Source organism: Ailuropoda melanoleuca, chromosome 7, assembly GCF_002007445.2.
Source record: "Ailuropoda melanoleuca isolate Jingjing chromosome 7, ASM200744v2, whole genome shotgun sequence".
NCBI classification, from domain to species: Eukaryota; Metazoa; Chordata; class Mammalia; order Carnivora; family Ursidae; genus Ailuropoda; species Ailuropoda melanoleuca.
The window spans coordinates 38415655-38441122 of record NC_048224.1 but is presented as its reverse complement, the minus strand read 5'-3'; the positions used below and the strand labels follow the sequence as shown (position 1 = coordinate 38441122).

The window sequence follows — 25468 nt, the reverse complement described above, 5'->3', positions numbered from 1 at the left end:
ATTGTACTAGGACTTGAATTCCAGGCTGCAGAGATGGCCTTTGGTTAATTGGCAACTGCAAGCCATTGGAGATTTCTGAGCAGGAAAGTGGCGTGATTGAACCTGTGTTATAGGGATGTTAATTTGGCATCTATGGACAGAAATCACTGAATGTGTAGTAACCTGGAAGAAGAGTTATATGTATGGAGGTTACAGAATCAATCAAGTTATAAAATAATAAGGTAAATTAGTGTAACAACAATGGGCATGGAAAACAACAGATATTCACATTTCCAAACTCCCAAAGATCTTAAAGCCTTATTGAAGTGAAGTAGAGATGATGAGGGAGGGAGAATATCAAAGGCAAGTATGGCCTGAGACTTGACTCATAACTTACCCCTCCTTGTAAGACCACAACAAACACCATACCATACTCAGAATTTTTCTGCCTTCTTACTGCCAAGGTTGTTCTTAGATTCAAAGTGTGCAATTTCTTTCTTTCCGTAGGACGGGCTAATATTCAGCATCTATGAATTAGTACAGTTGTAAATGTGGTTAGGATATTGGATTGGTGAATAGCTACTGCCCTAAGTCTCTTGAATGTTCCGTTACTGATCTGACCCCTTTTCCAGGCTCACTGGCACCTGTCCCATCGTCCAGCAGCTGTAGAGGGAATATCTGGCAGACGAGTGGGCCTGTAGAATTCTGTTTGATGCTACAGCTGATGTCCATTGTCATTGATCAATGATTGTGCCATTCTGAGTTGTAATATTTTGAATAGTACTCTTACCATGGATGAAGTTTTCTCTCAGCAGGTTCTCAAGTTCTTCAAGCAATAAACCTATACATGTCTGAATCTCAGGGATAAATCTACCCTAGGTTCAAGTTGAAACCTTGTTGCGCTGAAACGCGTAGGATTTCACATTTAAGTAATTGATTAATTGGTTATTTTATTTTATTTTATTTACAAGAGAACACATCTACATCTTTATTGACTTTCAGTGAGTTTAAATCCTTGAGGAGTACAGCATCACATGGATTCTGTGGCCAATGGCCTTAGCAGGAAGGTTGCTTTGGAATATGGCACATGCCACTGTTTCCATGAGCGTGAGTTACTTTTCCCCGGATTACTCTGCATTTTTGTTTGTTTGTTTGTTTGTTTTGGTTTGGTTTGGTTTTGGTTTTCCACTGGGAGTCACTGTGTTGTTCTTTGTTTTACACACAGATGCTCATCTCTTGCCTAGATAGAATTCAAGTTCATCTCAAGCATAAACACCTTCAATTTTAAGGAGAGCTGTGTGCTCCATCTGGTTGCAGAAACTCCACTTAGAACCAGCAAAAATGGCCTTGGACCATAACCTTCCAGACATTTTTGCCATTTTAGGAATCCTGTTCCCAGCAGGCCTCCAAAGGCTCCAAAATGACCTGATTAATTGGTAATTTTAATAACTGTTAATAACACAGTGCTAGAGCGAGTATGATAAGATATATACTTTCAGTCCAAATAATGGAAATACAAAGTAATTTGGCAATAGGCGAATGAGTTTGAAAAGTTAATATTATTTTGCTTAAGAAAAAAAATTCAGTGGATGAAAGAAATAAGGGAACAGGGAAAGTTGTTTATAATTATAAAAAAATTGGAATCAACTTACCAATGTGGTTTAGCTTACAGTAAATTTTATTTTCTTCTTTATATGATTCTAAGTTATTGGCTATTTGAGAAAGAATAAACAAGGTTAAAGATCATTTTAAAATCTCCAGTGGCCTCTCCTAAAAGTACTTGCCCACAAAATTTTTGTTGTAAACCTTAGGATGATCTCACATTTCTCATCCAGACAGTGAACACCTTAAGACAATTAAGAACGCGGAGTTTTCAACAAAAAAGGCTTTGCCTAAGTATTCTGTACTTAGCCAGGTTGTATTTCTCTCTCTTTCTGATTGTGTGTGTGTGTGTGTGACACGTATGTCAATTCTTAGCAATATAATAACTTTGCTGATGCATCCTCTTTCAACACAGTCTTCTGAGGGTTTTATTTTTTGGTTTTTGATAGACTTGTCCTGATGCATCAGTAATCTCCTTTCCAGTCTGAGCAGATGCTTCTTTTTGCAACATGGCACCCTGCAGCCAGTGGTCCATTTGCTGCTTTGGTACCACACAGTTGCTCAAATTCACAACTCTGTCCAAATACACTATACTTCCGCCAAATAAGCTAACCAATCGCAGGAAAATTGACAGGGTGCTAATTCATTTACCGCAGATTCGGTTGTGCAGTATCCAAGGCAGTTAAGAGCCTCCTTATCTAATTCATTAATGAACATGGAAAGGATCTGGGCTGTCTCGTAAAAGCACGTTTCCTCATATGCATGCCTACGTGCTTGTCTTGTAATTGTGAAAACGTTGGCTCAGCGTGGGGAAAACTGATTGTCTTCTAGAGCAGTGAATCCCGGTGCTCGAAATCCTAGCACAACTACTTGTAGGAACAGATTCCTCATTCAGATCGAGCCCTTAAAGTTGAGAAGGAGCCTGATGTTGTAATAATAAAGAGCCTTTTCCTGGGGGCCCAGGCACTTGCTTGGTGCCCTTTGTAATAGAGCAGAAGCTAGGGCTGTTGAGTTGTGTGACTCTTGAATGGCGTCGTAATCTACCCAAATGGGCACCCTTGGATTTGTGTGGTGCACGGCCTGAGTGCAGCGGACGTAGCCACCTCACCACTAGAGTCTTCGGAGGCATTTATTAACCCTTAAAGATGAATTGTGCATGGAAAAGAGCCTCTTACTTACCAAATTTTTAAAAATCAGTCTTAGATTATGTATATGAAGGAATTTTATAAGCTATTTGTTACCGTGTGTGTTATTTGTATTAACTAAAATAGTCATCTAACAAATTCCTGCTTAGTGGGTGAGAGGGTTTAGAGAGAATGGACGCTTCTTTGTATTTTACAAATTCCAAACTGGTTTTTTTTGATGTTTTAATTTATTGCAGTCAAAGAATTGCGCTGTCAGCTGAGGAAAAATCTAACGTTAGCACAACATGATAGCTTCAAGAATCCCACTTCCAGTAATAGTGGCTGATAACCACCAAGACGTTTCTGAAAAGAGAAAGTGCTTATTTTACCAACAACTAAAAGAGCAATTAAGAAATAATATTGGGGACATTTCCAGGAAGGAAACATTTCACGTTAAAAGGAAAAGAACGTACCCCGACCCTTTACCATCATTTGTGAAACTTGCTCAAACCACAGTTTTATTTCTTCTTTTTAACTTTTGCTTGGTTTTAGATGAGGAATTTTCCCCCTTGGGTATCAAAGAAGTTGATTACACCTCTCCCACTAGAATTGTGCAATGCCTTTAAATAGTTCTCCTAAAGTCTGTTTTCCATTGTCATTATGAATTTCACAATACATTTCCAAATGCACTTTGGGGTATTTTTATCCAAAACACTGTTCTCCAGCGTTGTCGACTCTCAATTACTCAAACCATTTTGGAGGCTAATATCGTTAAGATGAGTTCCTTTTTATGTAATATTATTTTAAAAAGAAATTATAAAATCTGTAAACAGAATCTGACTGCTCATATGGAAGATTTCTTTAACTTACTTTCTAGTATTATTCTATTTATAGGAGTTTCAAATGTTAGCAATGAAAAGGTCATAGCCATCATTAGTTGTAACTTCTGTGTTTTGTAGGAAAAGAAAAGAAAGCCGCTTGCCAGTGACCACATAGCTTGTCAGTAGAAGAGCCAAGTTTGCAACTTGGTTGTCTTGACCCTAAGTCCAGTATTCTTTCACTTCACCCAGTTATCATTCTCTCTGACTTTAGTCCTCCCTCCACATTAAACCCACCTCCACCTTCCAACAGAGCTTGTTTTCCCTTGCCCTTCTTTGATTGAGGGGCTGTTGGTCAGGAAATGGGATGGCTAATGACTAGGCCAGATGACTGGAAGACTCTCTGAACACATGAGAGCATGTTGCCCACTGAGAGAGAGAGAGAGAGGTGCACGTGTTACATCCAGTGTGACATGTGCCAGAGCAGAGGTAAGGGTCATGTACTCTGGGGGCTCAGAAATGAAGCCACCAAATTCTGAAAAAGTTGGAGGAGCTTTGAAGAATGAGTTAGTCTTGAAGGATGCTGGAGGTTCACTCAGACAAAGGCAAGTATATGCAAAGAAAGAAGATAAGTGGAAGATAAAAGAGAGGTAATATTTACCAAGCCCCAGAGCATTGACCAAGCACAACACATCAAGGAAGGAAGTAGAATTATCTTTTATTGTCGAGAAAGTTAAGAGCTGGGGACCTTATTCTGTAATTTACTGAATGCTGACTACATGCCAGATATTGTGGCTTTACTCACATTATTTCAGTTAATCCAAACAACAACATTTGTAAGGGAGGTGCTACTGAAATTACACACAAAGACAGCAAGTCTCAGAGAAACAAAGTAGTTGTTCAAGCTCCCAAGTCCAACAAATTGAGATGGGGGAGGTGTAGGGCAAGACTAGGCTCTCCTTGATTCTGAAGCAGGTTCTAATCAGGATATGGAATTCACTGGTCCCTTATAGCAGATATACAGGAAGGTTGCAGACAGATCAAAGATATCCTTATATGTCAGAGTGAAGAGAGAGGGCCTCATGCTGTTGGTGCCATTTTTAAATAGAAAGTTATTTGATCAGATTTATATTTTAGGAAGATGTTCAGGCAGCAACATTCATGGTGGAATGAAGAGTAGAGATGGAGGTTGAGGCACCCGTAAGGGGCTTTGTAAAAATCTGGCACTGGGTGTTACACGTAACTAATGAGTCATTGAACACTACATCAGAAACTAATGAGGTACTCTACAGTGGCTAACTGAACATAATAATAATAAAAAAAATCTGGATGGTAAGTCCAGGTCTAAGACAGGGCAATGCTGATGGAGGAAGGGGGAAATGCAGAGAATTTTTAAGGAGTAAAAATCCAAACAGCAGAGTTTTCACTTGGATATTGTAGAAGATAGAGGGAGAAGGAGGAATCAAAGTGATATCGGAGGTCAGAGAACCAGTAACCACGAAATGAAATATAGCATTTGAGACAATGACTTTCTTTTACATAAAATTTTAATTTACTTTTAGTTGTTTTTGCACAAGTGATACGTATTCAGCGTAGCAAAACTAGAAAATGTAGATCAACAAAAGTGAACCTGAAAGTCTCATAATTCTACCATGAATATATACCATGTATACATAACCTTAAATATCATTTCCTTGAAGTCATGTTTATGTATTTCTTAGCCAGAAAGGATCCCATAATACAAACGGTGTTTGAAACATGCTTTTTTTTTTTACACTCAACTACATAATTTGGATGGTCTTCCATGTCAAGAATTGTATTTTTATGGCTAGTATTCCACTGGATAGATGTGTCATAAGAATTTAACAAACTCCCCATCTCTTGACGTTTGTGTTACAGCTGATGCCGAGTGTGTAATGATAAACAACAGTTACAAATTCATATTTACTTGCCTTTACTTGGGACAAATTCTTAGAAACGAAGTGCTTTATCAAAAGGAAAGCTCCTTTTGAAGCTTTTGATGTCTACCCTCAGGTTATCCTACAGAGGAGGAGAGAACCTGTTTGCTCACATGCTTACTGGCAATGGGTGGTATTAACGTCCTTTAAAAATTTTGCCAAATTACAAAGTAGCCATCACTTTGCATTTCTTTATCATGAGTGAGGTTAAACTGTTTATCCTGTGATTATTGGTTATTGTAGTTTTTTCTATAGGAAATTTCTAGTTCTTGCTCTTTGTCAACTTTTTTATTGGAATATTCATTTCTTTTTCATGCATTGGAAAAAGCTCTTTATGTATCTAATTTTTATTTCTCCTTAAGACAGTAATATATAACTTTTTGAAATATGTAGCATATCTTTGCACATTCAATTATTTTTAACCTGTGAGTCTGGCTTATTTTAGGTGTGTATCTTATCAATAGGATTAAATTAATCCATGAATATTGTTTATTATAGATGATATGTTTGACTTTTCTTCTATTATGTTAGTTTATGCTGTTGGGTTTTTTTTTAAGATGTTATTTATTTATTTGAGAGAGAGAATGCATGAGTGGAGGAAGGGGCAGAGGGAGAGGGAGAAGCAGACTCCCCACTAAGCAGGGAACCCTACTCAGGGCTCGAACCCAGGATCGCAGGATCATGACCCGAGCTGAAGGCAGCCATTTAACTGACTGAGCCACCCAGGCACCCCAGTTTATGCTGTTTTGTTTTTCATTCTTTCTGCTATTTCTTTTATTTTCTTAATGTTTTTCTATCTTTGTTCTTTGGGTTTTTTTTTTCTCTTCCACTGATTTGTAGGTTATGCATTCTTTTTCTATTCATAGTTATTTGTGTTTTTATAATTATGTACAAATGTGATCCTCAGTTATTCTTTCAGCTTTATCATACTGATGTATATGAAAAGAAATGAGAACTCTCCCTTGTTCGTCTTCCCATTCATCTCCCTATTTCTTTATATTTTGCAAAGGTTATTTTCTTCTTTCAATCATATGTCTTGCTTTTTAAGAAGGAGCTTTATTTGATATTTGTTTTCATTTTTGCAATTTTAGCAAGATACGTAGTGATATATACCATATGTTCTACTAGTTTCTTAATCTCAGGCAGTTTATTAAATACCATTTCGTCCCAGAGTTGAGTTTTTAATTTTGATTTCTTTTCAATCAGTGAAATGCGTCTTTATTTCCAGAAGCCATGCATATCCTTGAATGGCTTTCTCTCCCTCATATTCACCAGTAGCTTGCCCAGATAGATAATTTGGGACTCATAATATTTTTTCTACGTAGTTATATATCTTACTTCCATTCTTTCTCCTGCCATTTGTTTTTGCACAGGAAAAATGAAATATCAATTTGATTTTCCCATTTATACATATTTTCTTTTCTTTCCTAGAGGATTGCTTTTCCTTTATCCTGGGTGCGCCAATCACTTTTTATTAATTTTGCCTGAAACTTGATGAGTTTTTTCCCACCAAATCTTCAGGTATATTCTTACGTTCATATCACAACTAGTACTTTTCCTAGGTCTGCTCAGTTCTGTTCTGGAATTTTATGGCTTCTTTTTACTGTCCCAAAGGACAAGTTTAACTTTGCTGTTACAATTTGTATTTTCTTCTCCATGTGTGTGTTTATCTTAATTGTTTTCTCCTACATCTGCTGACTTCTGTTCAAAGGAGACCACATTGTCTTGCGTCTCCTTGAGGATCGGTGCAAATATTTACTGAACTTTTGCTAGAAAGAAATACCCAATAATATGAATAATTCAATAATAATTCAGTATTTAATACTGTGATGCTTTGATGCAATGTTCTCTTTCTGTTGAAGTACTTTTCGTGAGTCATGTATCATTATAACTACTTTTATAATGTTCTTCTCATCCTTTCTTTTCTTTTTTTTTTTTAAAGATTTTATTTATTTACCTAACAGAGAGTGAGAGAGTCCAAGGAGGGGAAGCTGCAGAAGGGGAGGGAGAAGCAGGCTCTCTGCTGAGCAGGTTGCCTGATGCAGGACTCATCCCAGGACCCTGGGATCATGACCTGAGCTGAAGGCAGATGCTTAACCAACTGAGCCACCTATACGCCCCTGTTTTTCTCATTCTTAAATACTGTCACAGATCGAGCCAGTTCTAGAATTTTCTACTAAATATCATGAGAGAATGTTACCTTCATTTCTTAAGTATAATCAAGAATTTCAGAAGCGTGGTAATTTTTTCCTAATAATTATATTATATTATGAATCTTGTCTTTTTTATTTTCAGCCTGTTATGGTGGTTAATACAAGGATTTTAGCATCTAAGACACCTGGATGGTTTTTGAGACACAGCACATGTAGTGGTAAAGAACATGGACTCTGAATACAAATTATCTAGATTCAAATCCCAGCTCTGCCACTTACTCATTGTATAACTTTGGCAAGTTATTTAACGTCTTACTTACTGCCTTATTTTTCTCCTCTATAAAATGAGATTAATAATATTAGATATGTCATAGGCTTTTAAGGAGATTAAAAAGGTAATATTTATAAAATATGTAGAACAGTCCCTGGTACATATAAATGCCATATAACCATTTGCTTTAAATTCTAGCTCTCCACTTCCTCTCAATTTTGTTGTAAACCTTAAAAAAAATTCTTAAAAAAAATAAGCCAGACCCAAAAAATAAAAATAAATAAAAAATAAATAAGCCAAACCTTATCTTCCCAGAAACAGGCCTTAAGTAAATTGACAACAGGAAGAGGAAAGAGTGTGCTACCACTTAAAAACTTTTGACTTGCTAATTAAAAAATGTAAACGTAATTTTGAATTTTTCGTCTTAAAAATGTAGTAAACCAGTGTTAAGTACTAAAAAAAATTCTAGCTCTGTCACCTACTGAGTAACTTCAGTCAAGACTGCTCATCTCTCTAAGCTTCAATTTCTCGTCTTTAAAATGGACATAATACTAATGAAATTAATGCGTTTATTAATAACAATATTAATCATTATTAATATTACTTGCTAGTACTATGTGGACTAAATGAGACAATTTATATAAAATAGCATCATGTAATAAGACATTACTGGGCTGCTACTGTTTTTTAAATACTCAAATGCATACTTTTTAAAAAGATTTTATTTATTTATTTGACAGAGAGTGAGCACAAGCAGGGGGAGCAGCACGCAAAGGAGAGGGAGAAGCAGGCTGCCNCAGGGGGAGCAGCACGCAAAGGAGAGAGAGAAGCAGGCTGCCTGCTGAGCTGGGAGCTCGATGCGGGACTCGATCCCAGGACCCTGGGATCATGACCTGAGCCGAAGGCAGACGCTTAACTGACTGAGCTACCCAAACGCCCCAGAATACTCAAATGCATACTTGACAGTGCTACATTGAATTAGCTGAGCATTGCAAGTCCCTCTGTTCACCAATTTCCTTATTAGTGAATTCTCAATTTTGAGTTATTTTACAGATGTGTAACTCCACAGAGGAAGTGACAGATTCAAAGTGACATTGCCAGTGCAGAGGGGAGATATGAAGCAAGGTCAATTAGATCCTGCTTTTATTTTTTTTTTAATTTTATTTTATTTATGTGACAGAGAGACAGCCAGCAAGAGAGGGAACACAGCAGGGGAGTGGGAGAGGAAGAAGCAGGCTCCCAGCAGAGGAGCCCGATGTGGGACTCGACCCCGGAACGCCGGGATCACGCCCTGAGCCGAAGGCAGACGCTTAACGACTGCGCTACCCAGGCGCCCCTAGATCCTGCTTTTAATCTTTGTGTGTGTGTGTGTGTCTTTCTCTAAGCTGGGGAAAGCAGGGTCTTAATTCTTTTTTGTTCAAAAGGCCTGTTTCCTGTCAGTTGGATTATTTCCCTCAAACTTTTCACTTCCTCCTATCCTTAGTCAAGTGGTTTGAACAGAAACAATGGGCTCCATGCTTTTTGCCTGTGTAGTTCTTCTCTGCTGGGAGAGGGCATAGAAGTGGGGGGAGGGTGCTGTGCAGGTTGGGGCAGGAGGATACGGAGTCAACAATATTTATTAAGATTTTTTTTATGTGTCATGTGTCACCGATTCCTTAGTCCCTTAACATTCATTGCTATTTTGTTTTTTCCCCACAATTAAGCACAGACATCTCATGCTCGTTGTGTTTTAATTGTAACTAATTGTGGGACTTAGGAGGCTACATCGCTCCTTGAATGGGTAAAGAAAATGTGAGATAGATAGATACAGACAGATATCTACACACACACACACACACACACACACACACACAGTGGAATATTACTCAGCCATCAAAAAGAATATCTTGCCATTTGCAACAATGTGGATGGAACCATGTTTATTATGTAGTTGTATTATGCTAACTGAAATAGTCAGTTAGAGAAAGACAAATACCATATGATTTCACTCATATGTAGAATTTAAGAAACAAAACAGATGAACATAGGGGAAGGGGAACAAAAAGAGAGAGGGAAGCAAACCATAAGAGACTTTTAACTATAGAGAACAAACTGAGGGGTGCTGGAGGGTGGGTGGGGCTGGGCTAGATGGGTGATGGACATTAAGGAGGGCACTTGTGATGAGCACTGGGTGTTCTATGTAAGTGATGAATCACTAAATTCTGCCACTGAAACTAATATTATATATGTTATATGTTAACTATATGTTAACTAACTGGAATTTAAATAAAAATTTGAAGGACAAAACCCCAAAACTACATCATTCTTACAAGAAGAATCTTTGTTTGAATTATACTATTTTTTCTATGAAAAGATATTGTTTGGATTTTTTCTTTCTACTTAGTCTCAAAAATGATGTTAACTATCAATTCATGTATCATCAATTCATGTAAAATGAACTTCCGCAGCTTGTCCATCTGGGACATACAAACCAGAAGGTTCTCCAGGAGGAATCAGCACTTGCCTTCCGTGTCCTGATGAGAATCACACCTCTCCACCTGGGAGTACATCCCTGGAGGACTGTGTCTGCAAGGAGGGATATCGGGCATCCGGCCAGACCTGTGAAGGTAAGTCTCCCACGTTTGGCAAATAGCAAATATAAAAGCTGATCTCTTTGAAAGGAATGATGCTGGTGTTTCCATCCAATTCATTGTAAGTGATCTTTAATGTCCCTTTCTCTAATCATACTTGGGAGAAGTTGTCTGTTTTTATTAAGTAGCATTTCTTATCATTGCACACACCTATAATCTTGTTTCAGACACAGTGGATCTGAGACCCCAGGAGTGACAGTACCATGAAACCAGGAAGATTCAGTGTAGAAAAAGATCTCATATGAACCTAAAAGCCACAAATCTAACAACAAATTTGATAGCAAATGAGCTGGTTTTGGCTCTGGTGGTATTTAAATCCATTTAAAGAGAATACTGTTCATATCAAAAGTTAAAACCCTTTAACTAGCCTGAAACGTGTACAAGGGGTGTGGGATCTGTAGCAGACGTACTTTGTTGGGCTTATTCTTTGTTTCAAGCCACCTTAATTAAGAAGGAAAATAAATAATGATATATGGAGATCAAGAACTGGAAGATCTCATATCCACATAGATATCAAAATAAAACATTTTTAAAGCTTAAAAAAGACTATTTAGTCTGTGTAAAAAATTTAATTGGAAGTAAATACATACCTAATAGGAGTGAGATGTAAGGGTTCTTCTTCCAAATATGCACTTAGAAATTGAAAAGCAGTAAATAGGAATGATGTGGGTAATTTAACTGTGTGTCTAAAATGTCCTCTTAACCAAACAAAGAAAAGGAGCCTGCTTCAAAGGCTAATTTTGGTTTTTTATTTTCTTTCTGTAAATGTTAGTTGTCCACTGCCCTGCCCTGAGGCCTCCTGAAAACGGTTACTTTATCCAGAACACTTGTAACAACCACTTCAATGCAGCCTGTGGGGTCCGATGTCACCCTGGATTTGACCTCGTGGGAAGCAGCATCCTCTTGTGTCTACCCAATGGTTTGTGGTCCGGTTCAGAGAGCTCCTGCAGAGGTATGCAGACTGCCAGTTCACATTGTTTATTGATTGCCTTGCTTGATTTCCTTGACTTAAACTTTAATGGACCAGTGAAGTTCTTTGTTCCTTTTAATTTCATAGACCACAGACCACAGAAAGAGAAAAGATTATAGGACATCTGAAATCAGAACTACCAAGTTCAATTGACCACATCATCATAAATTATCCCCTTTATGTTTCTTTTATGAACAAGCAAAGAGCAAAGAAAGGGTCTTCCTGGGAAGGAAATGGACAGGTTATCCCAAACCTCAGAAATTAAGCCTCAGATTTTAAGCAGCCAAGATAGGGTGCCAAGGAGAGTTTTGGAATGCTTGGAATGAGGGCTTTGATGACTAATGTCATTGGAGGACTAGGAACCGCACCAGGGTCCCAGAGCAGCAGGAGTGGGAGCTGACTTGTATGTGTCCAGCCATTGCTTGGCATAGACAGCATGCTGTAGAAAGTGGGAATTTGCTAAGGTGAGATCCCAAAGAGCCTAGTCAGGCCAAAAGAAACAGGGACAGACGGCACCTCAAGTGGAACCTGAGGCTCACACATTGAACGAAGAGAAAAAACAAATAGAATGGTACCTTGGTTTACCTCTACTCTCGCCATCTTCAAGCTCTCCTTTCCTACTTCTTATAACTGTTGCACATACAACTTCCTGAGGTTTCTTTTTTAAAAATAAGTCCAGGTTTTTAAAAAAGATTTATTTATTTACTCGAGAGAGAGACCCCGAGTCGGGGAGAGGCAGAGGGAAAGAATATCAAGCAGATACCCTGCTGAGCACAGAGCCTGACTCGGGGCTTGATCTCACAACCCTGGGATCACGACCTGAGCTGAAACCTAGAGTTGGATACCCAACTGACTGAGCCACCCAGGGGCCCCTAGACAACTTCTTAAGGTCTAACAAGTAGGGTTAGAAGAGAAGGTTATCTAAGAAAAGAAGGGAGCCAGCTGAAGGACTTGAGATTCCCTTCCCATCAAGCTTCTGAATACAGTATTTACCCCCGACCTAGAGTTGTCAGATGAAACACAGGACACCCAGTGAGATGTGAATTTTAGATACACAACAATTTTTAGTATAAGTAAGTCCCATGCAAGATTTGGGACTTACTTATACTAAAAATGAGGTGTTGATCGTCTAAAAGTCAAATTTACCTGGATCTCTTTATTTGTTTATTTTGCTAAAATCTGGAAAGCTCACCACCTGCCACATCCCCCAGGCATCCTTTGACAGTACACTTTGGGATTTGATTGCTCCAGGACCCCCCATCACACAGCTCCCTGGAACACTGTAAGGAATTTTCTCTTGGCTCTTGCACCCACAAGGGAAGGTGACCCACTCAGGCTCTGGGGTCTTTGTGAGCCCCAGGAGACCACCACTGCAATTATCAGCTACCAGCATTGAACCCATCCATAAACAGGAATCTACTTAACTCAGGTCCCAACCCATATTCTTCTCTGTATCTACAAAAAAAAAAAAAGATATCAGTAAAATTATACAAGGGGGACCTGAAAGAAAGGGGGAACAAATGGAATCACTGGGATTCTGAGGTAATCACACTGCTAAATAAGGCCAGTATGCCAAGAAGTGGGAGAAACCTGAAAACAAAAGGATTTCTGAGGAGAAAAAAAAGGTTTCAGACGACTGGACATAGTGAAAAGCCAAATGAAGAAGTTTGAAAACCAGCTTATGACACTCTTCTGAAAGTAGAGGAAAATTTCAAAGGTTAAAAAAATATGAAAGAATAAAGGAATGAGAATTGTCCCAGGAAATCGACTCTTCTTACATGAAGAATCTAGAGAGAGAATGGAGGGAAGGAGAATGTACCCCCAAGCTGAAACCTTGAAAATACACACAACTAAATCTTCAGTATTGAGCTTAACATCATTTAATGAGAGAAAAAAATGATCGAAAACAGATCCATGTCTGGAAATAATCTTAGTGAAATTTCTGAATGCCCTGGAAAAATAGAAAATTGTCCCTGTTTCACAGTTAGAAATAAGTAACATTACCTACATAGGAAAGAAGATCAGACCTGAGCCTCTTTTTTTTTTTTTAAAGATTTTATTTATTTATTCGACAGATGTAGAGACAGCCAGTGAGAGAGGGAACACAAGCAGGGGGAGTGGGAGAGGAAGAAGCAGGCTCATAGCGGAGGAGCCTGATGTGGGGCTTGATCCCATAACGCCGGGATCACGCCCTGAGCCGAAGGCAGACGCTTAACCACTGTGCCACCCAGGCGCCCCAGACCTGAGCCTCTTATTAGCCATTGTAGATATGAGAAGATGAGAGGATGCTGCTAGGATCCTGAGAGAAAAAATCAGACCCTAGATTTCCAAACTCAGACAAGCTACTGTTCATGTAGGAAGGCCACGGAAAGACGTTTCCAGTCCTGCAGTCTCAAATGGTAAAAAGCCACATGCTGTTACTGAAAAAGTTAATCGTAGAAAGCCTCTTACATATATTCCTGTAAAGTCAACAGTTACAAGCTCTGTGACAAATCTCTACCCCTTCTCCCAAACACTTTATGGCAGAGGATAGAAAGCATTGCATTTTAACTTTCCATTTACTGGCCTTCCAAAAACAGAGTGAGAGAAGCAAGTAGACAACCCCTTTAAGATAAGGTCCGACGCCTGCCTCTTTACCTTCCGCAGTCTATAATCTGAGCCTCAGATCCTACACTAAAGCCATAAGAAATGGCCATGTCCTCTCAGGAAGCCATCCTTCGACAAGTTGTTCCCACAGCTTTGGGTGTCTGATAGCCCCGCCTTTGCTCTTGGTCTCCATATATAAACCCTCTGCTGTTGTCAGACTTCTCAGCCTGGATGGGATGACCTCAAACTTCTCTATGTGTGTCCCCCAATCTGTTCTCCCGTGATTAGAGCCCTTGTGTTCCGAGTGTCAAGATCATTCAGGGACGCATGGTTACCGTGAGTGTCACAGGATAAGGGATGTATTTTAGGAATCAGGTCATACACGGCTTTGGAAGAGCTGGCAAGGTGGAGAGTTAGAGAAGTTGGAGCACCAGAGGTGTCACTACCAGCTCAGTCTGTGAGACCATGCCTGCCCAGCTGCTGGGGTGCAACTGCAAAGGAGAAATGTGTTGGGAGGTCCAAGAAAAGCTCTGCTTGTGTATAATTACACCCCACGGCTCCTCAGCCAAGAACCTGGCAGTGACCTTGGAGCCTTCTTAGGTCAACAGAGTTAACAGTTGTGTCTCAGAATGGAGGCGAGCAAAGACAAGCTGGAACCCATGGGACATGTCTGCATTTGTCCATCACTGAGTCTGCCTTCAGTGACCACTGCTTCCTTTACTCCTTTCTAAAATCCAGGGCAGTTTCATCTTTTGACCAACCCTAACCTGGCTTACAGTAAGGGGATTCTGATAGCATATTTCCCAACTTAACCAACGTGTTCTAATACGAAGAAACACACTTAACTTTTATTAATCAACTTGTCTGTCACCTCTGCTAGACTGTTAGTTTTTTATGAGCACAGAATGTATCTTTTCCCCTCAATCCTTGGTTATACCTCTGGCGAGTGATCAAGAACTTGAATTTTACAAATACACATATTGATACGTGCATTGATAAATAAGTCAGTGGTCTGCCTGTGTCACTTCGCATTATGCATTTGCATTTTTAAAAAGCATTCTTGCTCTTATTTATGCAATTTCATTGATATTCCAATATAAATAAAGTAACTTTAATCAAAGGAGAGATGCTGCAGGATCATGGCTCTTCCTAAGATCCCTTCAGTGTCAACCCCAAAGGTACCGCCTAACTTACCAGTGTACAGAGCTGTCCCAAATGAAGATACTTAATCCCTTCCTCTGGCTCATCTTTAGTGAATTTAGTTACTTGAGATATTGTTCTTTGAAATATATACCATATTTCATTAATTCTAAAACATTTCCCCCCATATTTTAACATCTCTAAAAACTAAGGTGTACCATAAAATCAGTGGCACTAAATCCTTTCAGAGATATTATTGTTTCTTTATTAGTGGCACATAAAATAATGGTGTGCCTCATAATTGGAACATCTGGGGTTCAATGAAATATGGCAGCTGCATGGGGATTCACTTCTGTCTCAGAGTGGGTAACATGGAGAAAATAGTATTTTAGGATCTATTTTAAATCCAATCATAGGAACAGAACCATTTTAGTTACGTTATCTTTTTCTTGAAAATCTTTCAGAAATGGAAAGATCAGTGAAAAAAAGGCCATTTACAAATTTCATGTTGCATTGTTAATGTTTTATAGTGTTAAATAATACTTAATAGGCTTGAGTCTTACTCCTCCTTTGCATTCATCACAAAGCATTTATACTCTTTTAAAATTGTATCTGAATTTTACACTTATTTCTAAACTAGTAAGGTTTTTCTGTGGTTTCCTAATGATAAGTCGCTAAACCACAACATCATAGTAAATTAAATTTTGTAATAGATTTTTTTTTCTGAGAAAATGGTCCCCACAACGAGAATCCCACATTTAACATCAGATTTATTTTATTTTCAATATAGATGCTACCGCAATTCAGAGATTGACAGGAACTGTTTACCTAGGGGGAAATCTAATTAGTCTTTTAAGTGAGAACCAGAGCAATTCTCACATTGTCTACTTCTTAGTAGACTGTTTTTTTGAAAGACTAAATTGCTATTTGCTAAAAAGGCCAAATAAATATTTAAGGATTGCTCTAACATGGATGTTCATCAAGAAACTTTTATTGCAGAATTTTTCAGCTTGTTGAAATAAAAAAAAATTTAACTGAAACTAATAAATAAGCATGTTTCTATTAAAAACATTCTTGGTTGAAAGGGAGTATAAGATGTTTAAGGACTAACTAGGAATTCTTGCATATTCTTTGTTTCCCAGAGGAGCAATGAAAGTTTATTAAAACCAACATTTGAGAAGCAATGTAATTTGTATGTGTATGAAACACCAACTCTAATTTACTATCAGTACTCTTGAGAGATGTTGCAAATCCATTTCGTCTTGAGTTGGAAAGCTGGAGTGATTTCAGCAGTTTATTAAATCTAAAAGTAGTTGTTTAATACGGTTCTCCAGATTTTATATATTTTGATCATAGGAATTTATCTATTCACTTTTTAATTCTGCCTCATACTTGGCATTATGGTACATATATGGACACACTCAGTAAAAGTAAAAATGTGGAAGGCAAAATACTTCTGTGCACCTGATGTGCTCCACAATGATTCTACTTACACGATAGACACATTCAATAAAAATCAAGATGTGGAAGGCAAAATATGTCTACTCATCTGTCATTAGTAGTTGACTTTGGTCCAAGTCATCCCAGGGATTGAAAGGGGAAGGTTTATGGCTTAATCTTTAATTTGATTCTTGAATTTTCTCTAAGAGTAATCAATCCTAAATATATATATCTTTAATGCACCCAATATTTATGCTCTGCTGACTAATATCATTTGAATGGGTTCCTTCAGACTAGATCCTGCCAAACAGTGACTTCAGTTGAATATGCACTGAATAGTTTGCCCCAGCTTCCTTTCGTCTTATTATAAAGTGAAGCTTTCATCATAAATATATGCTTGATATGAAAAATTGTCAAATACCGAAATGTAGAAGAAAAATATATCTTACCCAGAGTCCCCCCAAAATTCTTGAGTCCCAAATTATTTTGTTCAAAAATATCTAGAGATTGTCATGTTGTCTTCTGGACTTTAGTGTTGCAGAAATGCTATTGTTGATAACAGAATGTCGTTCTTTTGCAGAGGATATTGTTTTGTTTTTTGTTTTTGTGCTCTGCCTGATGCTTGCAGAATTATATCTGTGAGCAAATGAATATATATGACCATCCTTTGGCATATTCAACAGGAATGCATTCCCTTTTCCTCTCCATATCTGTTTATGATAGGGATGTATATGCCATCTGACTGAAAGGATAAATTTCCACGGGGCTGTTCACTCTCCCCACCTCCCCCCTGCTCTTTCTTCCCCTTTCCCCTGTTCCTACTTTACCTTCCCCTCCCTATTCTTCAGCTTCCCCTCCCTTCTCTGCATTCTTCCCACTCCTTCTTTTTTCTCATCTCCTCTCCACTTCTTCTCTTCTACCTACTTTCCCCTCACCTTCTCTTTCCTTTCTTCTCTTTTCTTATTCTCCTACATCCTTTCTCCTTTATTCTTGCACTCCTTCCCCTGATTGGAAATCCTGAACAGAGTGGGTTTTTAACTAGAACTGGAGGAAAAGAGGTGTAGAAAGAGTAACTCTTTAGAGATGATTTTCTCTACAGAACATACAATAGATGGGAGATCCCAGTAAGGTATAGAAATTGATGGAGTTGAAGCACCTGAAGGAGTGATCCAAGAAGATAGGAGGTTGTTGTCAGAGAGTGGGATGCTTAGGTTGGTGATGGCAAGGTCTAGAGGATAAGGCAATGGAAGGGAGGCTGAGATAGGGTGAAGGATATGGTTATTGGAGAAGAGGAAGGAAAGAATATGACTCTTGGATACTGGAATGATCATCTACATAGAATATGTGAAATCACCAATGTGTATGTCTGTGAGAGAGAGAGAGAGAGAGAGAGACAGAGACAGAGAGAATAAAATCTTCAAAGAATGAGAAGTGGCCCAGAGGTCAGCAGACAGCTGGGGGGGAAAGAAAAGATGTTGAATATTTAACATGACACTTTCTGGGAGCTTAAGGGTTTTAGAAAGAAAAGAGGAAGGGAGAGAGAAAAATCTGGGAAGGCACAAGGAGCAAAGAAGACCCCTCTCTCCCTGCAGGCCCTGTCTATAAGAGACAATAAGATTGTGATTGGGATAAGAAAGTGAAAGAAAAGTTGACAAGTGAAGTTTAGGATAGGAGAGGATTTATTGAAGACTGATCATGTATTCCAGAGGGCAGGCGCAACAATTTGTGAATTAGATTTGGATTAGAACTACACGGGGATGACCGTGGTAGATGAGGGATAACTTTGGAGCCTTGGGCTTCCTAAAACATGGTCAGAAACAGGAATATAGGATGTCATAGGATTAATTGAGACAGACCTTAAGACACATTATGGGATTTTGGTGGGCTGGGCAGTGAGGAAGATCTTGCCGGGAGAGCTTAGAGCACAGATGCTGTTTGGGGACCCGCAAAGGCAGGGGCAGTCCGAGTGCCCTCTTGGAGCTTCTCTGATACTATGTTGAGGCTATTGAGTTAGAATTAGCAGTACAAAGAAAATGCATGTTTCTCTGGACACCCCGTGGTGCTTCTGCTGGTGGCCTTGAGGCTGACCGAGGCACGGGGCATTTCCAGGATCAAGGGTTTAGGAAATACCCCCCTGGCTGCTGTCTAATGGTGGTTTTGAAGCTGACAGATAAAGGAATCTTGTCACCAGTTGTACCAGATCACTTCTCAGACCAGGGAAATGTGATCCTAGGTCACATTTTCTACCTCTAAGCAGGGTTGGAGCACACACAGATCCCATGAGCGGACAGAGGGGAGAGATCTTTCCCTAGGAAATTAGCAAAGGAAAAGTGAATGGATGCCAGGCATAGGAAATTAGGAATTAACGTACAGCTACTGGTATCAAAGACCCAGGTAATCCTAAGCTGGTGTGATAGCTCCACTGTCATCAGAGACCCAGGCTTCTTTAATTTTTTTGCTCTACCATCTTAGGGCATGGTAGTTATCCCATAGGAGTATCCTGTACTTATACTATAATATGCTGGGGTACTTTCCCTCCTGTCCGTATTTCAGGACAAAGAAGGAGTGGGGGTGGGGAGCACTCTTTCAATTGAAAGAGTCACCATTAAAAGCTTTTCCAGACATCCCACACAACTTCAGCTCACAGCTCATTGTCTGCCATTTGTTGTGATGGAGGTGGGCAGTTGTTACCTCCTGGCTGTGTGTATTCTATGCTGAATAAAATTGGGAAGAATGTTTCTGGGTAGGCAACTAGCTATCTTTGCCACAGCAGCAAAAACACACAAACAAATCAATGTAGTGCATAAGTCAAGATGAACATCAGGAACTAGGATTTGCAGTAAGTGTCTTGGAAGAAAGGGGTGAAAAAGCTAAAAGGACCAGAGTTATGGTCAGAGAGTAGGATACTGAAATTTAAGATTGCAGAGGCTGGGCAGCTTTGCAGGGGGTGGGACCATTAAAAGGGCCAGGATATGACCAAATGCCTGTGAGATCTGAGAATGGAGTTAATCGTGAACCTGAATCCCTGTCCTGGAAAAGACTCCTTCCCTTTGTCGGACCGTAGCCTGGAAAATCACAGCAAAGGCCCATCTGAGGGTTTCAGAGACCTCCCGTTGTCAGCCACCTCCAATCTACAGGTGTCATCATCCTTCTAGGACTGGACTCCATAGATAGCTTAAGTTTCCCACCTATGGGCAGGTGGCCGAGCACAGTGATTTTGCTTGGGCAGAGCATCTGATGAAACACTTGCTTTTAATTGTCCCACACTAGCTCAAAACGTAATGGTGCGTTATTTACTATTTGCCATTTTAAGAAAAGGTATGTTCTTACTTGCAATGTGTAGGCATTATTAAACTTAGAATTTTTGTCTTATTTAGTAAAATGTGACCTAGTTGTTTTCATTTTTTATAGTACGAACATGCCCTCATCTCCGCCAGCCCAAACATGGCCGCATCAGCTGTTCCAGGGGGGAAATGTCCTACAGGACAGTGTGTTTGGTTACCTGTGATGAAGGGTACACACTAGAAGGAGGTGCTAGGCTTACCTGTCAAGCAAACGCCCAGTGGGATGGCCTAGAACCCCGGTGTGTGGGTAAGTCACTGAAGGCATGGTGCCTCTGGTAATTTATTTCTCTTGCTCTGATTTCTCCTCTTTTCTGTGAAGACCTAGAACTAAAATGGATTCATAATGAATATAATAACTACACGTCCATATATACAGATGCACAGAGACACAGTTACATAAATGAATACATTGCTTTATTCCCCTCCACTGGTAAAAAGACTTCTATGCCAGAATCCCATTATCCAGGTCACTGAAGTTTACAGCTTCAAATGGTGATGGTTTGTTTTTGTTTTTGTTTTTTTTTTTAACTGGGGCCCATTTGGAAGGATTTTTTAAAAAGCAAATGCTGTGTGATCCTTGCTTTGCTAAATACCAGTTACTTTCACCTTGTTGATGAAAGGACAAGATTATGAGCCAGCAAACCTTAAGATAGACCATAGCATTCTATGTAATTGGAAGAGTTTTTGTCCTTCACGAAGAGGTGTGACATCTTACTACTGAAATTGGTTCCAGAGTAAATTCAGGAGCTTTTCCAGTTTGCTGCTCCTTATATGCTATAGACACAAATAACAATGGTAATAATGATGATGATGGTAAAGGGTAACTGCCATTTAGTGAATCCTTATTATATGTCAGATATAGGATACCTAGGAGTGTGGCAGGCGTGTGATTAAATTGATGTCGAAGTGTTGGGGTTCAGAGCCGATGGCCAAGAGAGAATTCTTAAGGCGTCTTCAATGCTACAAGGTGGTTTTATTAAAGCACGGGGATAGGACCCGTGGGCAGAAAGAGCTGCCCTAGGTTTGTGAGGGGTGACTGATTATAAACTTTGGGAGGGGGTTAGGGAAAGCACAAGTCTCCCAGGAATTTTGGAAACAAGGTTTCTAGGAACCTGAGGGGACTAGCTTTTGTTAGGAAAGGTGATTTATTACGGTTTAGTAAAAACTCAGTCATGAGACCCTTCAGATGTGTATTAGTGGGGCATATGCTTGGAGGATGATTGCTCACATATATCTTGGGGGGTAGAGGTTAAAGAAGTTTCCAAGAAATTTTTATGTATTAAAGTAGACTCAGAGGATGCTGGGGGTCCGGCTAAGAGTGCTTTTGCCCTTAGCAAAGTATCAGCATCAAGGCAGGTGAATTCCTAGAGGAATGTCACTCTGCCCGTTTCAAGGACTTGTTAGTGGGCTCTAGATAGTAAGGAAATTTAATTTCTTCTTTTGCCTTTGTTTTCCACATCAAAATAACCAACTCTCCAAAAAAAAGGAGAAAGAACTATATGTAAGGAATAAATTGAGATATGCCAGGACCCAATATGGGGAAACTAGGTATTATAAATATGTCACTTCCTTCCAAATTGATTTACAGGTTTGTTCTAGTATAATCTGGTATTGGATCCATGGTTGATAATAGAGAAAGGTATCACCAGGAAGGTGGTTAGCTTCCAGGGTTTGGGGAGATTCATTTAACAGTCCAAGAACTGATCCTCACTGTGCAATCTCAGAAAAAATGATATTATCATCCTGAGAAGAGATTAATCTCTTCTGGACAGGAGAATGAAATTTACTATGAAACAAAAATTCAGTTCATTAGCAATGAGATACCTACTGTTACCAGTACTGTAAGACTTAGGCTGGACAAGCATGGTATTTCCCTGTAGGTGAAGCTACAAGAGCACCCAAATCAAGAACACACTTAGTTTGCATAAAACCGAAGCAAAGGGAGTTTACTTCTTCAGATATCCCACAGAATTAAATGAAGTGAAGGTGATGGATCTATCACTGTCAAGAAGGTGGCTTTTACAATGGGACAGTAAATCTCGATAAACCTCTGTAGTTGGGATGTTGTCTCCTTAGGCTAGATTTTCTATGTAAATACAAATGTTTACTCCTGAGAACCACCTCTTTCCCTGGTTCCATGACTGTCCACCTCCTCTTCTGAGGGACCCAACCTTTCATTAACAGTAGTAATACCTCTAATAAGGACTTCCTGTTCTCAGTTCTTCTTTAAATTGTTGTGCATATCTCTGTAATGATTTAAAACATATGCAAATCTCGGTGGATTTGTGTGACTATCAAGGAAATTGCATCTCTTTATAGTTTATTGGGGAACAACTTACTGTGGCCTCCAAATTCTGACAACCACAATAATTACTGTGAAAATTCTGATTTTAAAAAAACTAATAGAAATGAATAGACTATGTATTGAAGAATAGAAAGGTACAAAAGAGAAAAATTTTGAACATGAAGTAAAATGAGGGAGAACTTATTCTCACCATCATAAGACAGATTGCAAACCCACGGTAATTAAAATAGAACATGAATTGTACAAGGGTGCACAGAACAATGGAGCTACACATGATTAAATATGGTACAGAAACAAACATTTGTTTATGGAAGAATATAACACTCAATAAAGGAAATTCCAGAAGTCAATGGGGGGAAAGTTTATGTAAAAATTAGTTTTGACTCCACTACATACATACAAAAAAAATCACCAAGTTAATTAATTAAATCAGGCAAATTAAGGAGTGAAATATAAGAAGAGATATGGGTTTTTATGAAGGAGAACTTTCTAAGAATAAAAAGACAATCTGAATTTTTAATGGAGAATAATTTCCTAAGAATAAAAGAAAAGCATAGATTCAAATACATAGAGATTTAAATTTCTGTGCTTCAGATGAATTCTTTACATTATCAAAAGGCAACCAACCAAAAAGAAAGGTTATTTGAAACACATGTAACTGTGTCAATGTTATTAATGCTTATTCTTAACATTTTCTAAAGTATGGAACCAGACAAAAACACAAAAGAATATAGACTCCAACAGAAAGAGAGATAAAGGAAATGAATTCAATGCACAAGTGAGAAATTAAAAAACATAACTTTTAAATGATAAAAAATGAAATTGAGGAACTCCTAAAACCAGTTACAAGATGTGGACTAAATTATACGCTGATGTAATTTTATAGTTATAAATCCTCTAATTATTAAACAGGGAGAATGAAAATAACTAAACATTAAATTTAAAAGTTAGGAAAAGAATGACTGCAATGGAATTTGAAAAAAAATACACACTAATAATTGAGGAAAATGAACTATGAAGGGAGACGGAATGTCAAAGAATGGATAAGAGGGAAATCTTTGAAATTAATAAATTTTTATTTTTTTTAAGATTTTATTTATTTATTTAGAGAGTGCATGTGCGCAGGGGGTAGGGGTAGAGGGTGGGGGAGAGAGCATCTCAGGTAGACTCCATGCTGAGCATGGAGCCTGATGTAGGGCTTGATCTCATGACCCTAAGATCATGACCTGAGCCAAAACCAGGAGTTGGATACTTAACTGACAGGGCCAGCCAGGTGTCCCCACAGTAACAGATTTTTAAATATAAGTTAGAAAAATGCAAAAATGGATTTATTCTAAGAAGCTATAACAAAGCATATAGAGGCCCAAGGTTTTTCAGAGAATAATAAAACAGTATACATAAATTTGTGCACATAAATTAAAAACCCATGGTATTATGTATGATTTTCTATGAAAATCAAATTTTTTAAATGAGTCAAGAAAAAAGTAGAAATGCAAGGATATAATTACTTGTAAAAAAACTGGAAAATGTTATCCGAGCATTAATTACTCCAAAAATGACTGAGGGATCAATGAAACTCTTCCAAACTTTGCAGAAACAGTAACTCTATACCATATAACTTGGCCCAAATAATGGAAAGCTAAATAATTTATATTATCAAACGACTACAAGTTGCCAACTTGATAGCTATGACCAAAAAGCAGATGATAAACTATGACAGCAAATATTTTACCACTCTACATTCAAAAGAATGGCCTGTCAACACAGGCAGAGTTTATCCTAGGTAGGCAGATGGGCTTAAAATTAGATATAATCTATCAACATAATAAATTACTTCATTTTAACAAATAGGAAAAATTCATATGGTTACTTAGCAGAAGATAAAAGTGCCATCCATCATCATTTAAAACACATTTTCAATAAAATTCTGAGAAACTCATATTGATAACTGATGTAATAAAAAAGATATCCTTATTAAACCTGTAACCACTTATGGAAACAATATAGGCACACTTATTAAATCCAGGAAGAGAAAAGGGTGCCCAGAATCATCCATATTGTTTAGCATTATTCCCAAAGCCTGGAGCACTTGTAATAAATCATAAGATTAGAGCTTTGGGGAATTAAAATCATCATCGTTGGTAGATTACATGTCTACCCCAAAATGGAATGAATCTACTAAGAGAGTTGAGAGTTCACTAATGTCCTAAGAACACCAAATAAAGAACTTCTCCATATACAATGATAAACAGAATATATAGTGAAAAATCATATTCAGAAGACCTATGGAAAATATAAAATATGTAAGAATAACCTCAAACAGCAGTGTATGGAAACTGTATTACACAAACTACAAAATGTTAGAGACAAAAAGAACACCTTAATATTTTTATAAAATTTTGTCAAAATGTACGTTCTGTCTAGATATATGTATAAGTAAAATGCAGTCTCATTTAAAAACCCTAGAAGAGATTTTCTTTTTGCTCTTTTCGAAGTAGGAAGTGATTCTAGAGCTTATCTGGAAGAATATGTACATGAAAGTCACGAAAATAAGATTGAAAGGGAAGAGTAATAAGGATAGTAAAGAGAAAGTAGCTCTACTGGGCTTTAAAATATATACTAAAACTACAAAAATGAAGAGTTTGCAAGTACTGCTATATAAACAAAGACCAAATAAATCCCAAAGCTTTATGAGTTTCATGTATTACTAAGGAAGCATTACAGGTCAGTTGAGAAGAAAAGATTTATTCAATTTATTATATAGAAAAATTGGCTAGCTCCTTGGGAAAAACAAAGGAAACAAAGTGAAATTCTTGTGTGTCTTTAATTCACACCAGACACTGACATCAGTTCTTTGTAGGTTTTAAAGTATAAATTAAAAAATAAAATCATTAAAAATTAGAGGAGAGTATAGTTAAAATATATGAATGTTAACCAATTTCAGAACTTAAGTATAAAAGAGGTGAAAGTGAAGTCAGTAGACTATATAAAAATTTAAGAATGTTTACTCAAAATAACATAAGCAAGCAATAAAAAAGAGAATATTAACAGGGAACAAAATCTCCAATGATAATGATAGCCAAAATGATAATTTTCTTAATTTATAAAGAACCATCCCTAAAGAAGGGATGTTGAGCCCCACATGGTC

General features: G+C 38.1%; 1 protein-coding gene across 3 annotated transcripts in view; it reads left to right on the top strand.

Moving 5' to 3' along the window:
* Positions 1 to 25468, top strand: part of SVEP1 (sushi, von Willebrand factor type A, EGF and pentraxin domain containing 1) — a 185606-nt gene that overhangs the window by 48055 nt on the left and 112083 nt on the right. For all 3 annotated transcript variants that reach the window (XM_034664246.1, XM_034664245.1, XM_034664247.1), the window contains exons 4-6: positions 10353 to 10511; positions 11308 to 11487; positions 20083 to 20262. In XM_034664246.1, the coding sequence (XP_034520137.1) occupies positions 10353 to 10511; positions 11308 to 11487; positions 20083 to 20262 (519 nt within the window). The remainder of the gene's footprint in view (positions 1 to 10352; positions 10512 to 11307; positions 11488 to 20082; positions 20263 to 25468) is intronic.